We start from the raw sequence: 1,376 nt of genomic DNA, 5'->3' as shown, positions 1-1,376 counted from the left end.
AATACTTTTGCAAGCCGCTGTATATCTGGTTGGTTAGCCATCACTATTTCGTCCGTCTGTATCTGGATCCCACAGGATCTTAGCTCAGTCATTCTCCACCACTCGTGGGGGCGTCTCCCATTTTGACCTCGGGGCTTCCAGGACACACTTGGCACAGGTGTTCCTGTACACTATGCCGGCCACTTGGTTACGGCGTTCCATGTATGCTGCTAGCATCTTACACCCTGCTGTTATGCACTGCAAAAACTCAAAATCTTAGCATGTATATTTGTCTTGTTTCTAGTCAAAATAATCTTATCACATCCCAGTAAGATATATGAACTTGTGGATCTTGAAACTAGAAACTTTTCACTTCCATTGATCAATGATCAGGGGTGCTAGTATCAGTTATTGAGCAGACATTTCAGGCTCGGGTTGCCCATCTAACATTTTTACTGCCAGGTCATATGTGATCATTAAAGTTTTCAGCTGAATAGATGACTGACTTCTGATTGCTTCCATCTCTTCCATCTTCCTTTTGTCTTTATTTCCAGTCAGTTCAACTTTAAACCCATTCTTGAAATTTTATTGCAGTTTCTGTAGCTCAGGCTTTGACAGCCTATCGCTCTTGTAAGCGGGCACACATTAGTTTTAATTAAAACCCATTTTAACTAAAAGTCATTTGTTGAGACAGAACAGGAAGTCTTTGTACTTTCAGTCCACTGAACTTTGCAGCACAGGCATTACCCACAGGAAGAGGGTGTACGCTGAAATGATCACACACAGATTAAACATTTACTGCAGTGTATCTCAAGGGGAGGAGCGCGGGAGGAGTCTCTCCATGGAATCAAAATAAATATTTGGACAGAGAGTACTCCCACTGTGGCCAAACTGTGGCACATGATGGGAAAGAAACACACCATGAAATCAAGCAGAGGTAAAACATTCAAACTTCGAGCGTTGTCTTTGTTTTTTAATCAGTCGAATCTATGCTGTCCTTTTGTTCTGGACAGTTTAACCTTATGTGCGCTTTATTTTTCTGTTTCCTTATATCAAAACGTGTATCACATTTTTTTGTTTTCTACTGTAAAGCATTTGGGATTTATTTTAACAGAAAGTTGCAGTTGAACAGTGTTGAATTGATTAAATAGTTAAAGTTAATGAATTATAGATTTAAAATGTTTCAAAACTGGATATTTCTAGTAAAAAAGTAGGAAAGATTAATCCCAGTTTATCATTCATACTTCGAATAGCTCGTTCTAGTTTTCCCCGGACTGAGCTGAGCTCCAGGACTTTGTCTTTGAGTGTCTGCAGGATCAACGTGTCCTAGATCATTAAAAAAAAGGTTTCAGTGACCCATTAGCTGCACTCAAGTACCTGTAGCATACGCTGGTGTG

At 39.9% G+C, this 1,376-nt stretch overlaps 1 protein-coding gene across 2 annotated transcripts in view; it reads left to right on the top strand.

Annotated features, from left to right (window-relative positions):
- The first annotated feature begins 871 nt into the window (after positions 1–871).
- Positions 872–1,376, top strand: part of nherf4b (NHERF family PDZ scaffold protein 4b) — a 10,706-nt gene continuing 10,201 nt past the window's right edge. For both annotated transcript variants that reach the window (XM_013912740.1, XM_005740336.1), the window contains exon 1: positions 872–916. In XM_013912740.1, coding sequence (XP_013768194.1) covers positions 880–916 — 37 coding nt within the window. In that variant the 5' untranslated portion in view covers positions 872–879. The remainder of the gene's footprint in view (positions 917–1,376) is intronic.

Source organism: Pundamilia nyererei, unplaced genomic scaffold (assembly GCF_000239375.1).
Source record: "Pundamilia nyererei isolate P.nyererei 1_Seehausen unplaced genomic scaffold, PunNye1.0 scaffold00099, whole genome shotgun sequence".
Classification (NCBI taxonomy): domain Eukaryota; kingdom Metazoa; phylum Chordata; class Actinopteri; order Cichliformes; family Cichlidae; genus Pundamilia; species Pundamilia nyererei.
This window is presented reverse-complemented; position numbering and strand designations above follow the sequence as displayed.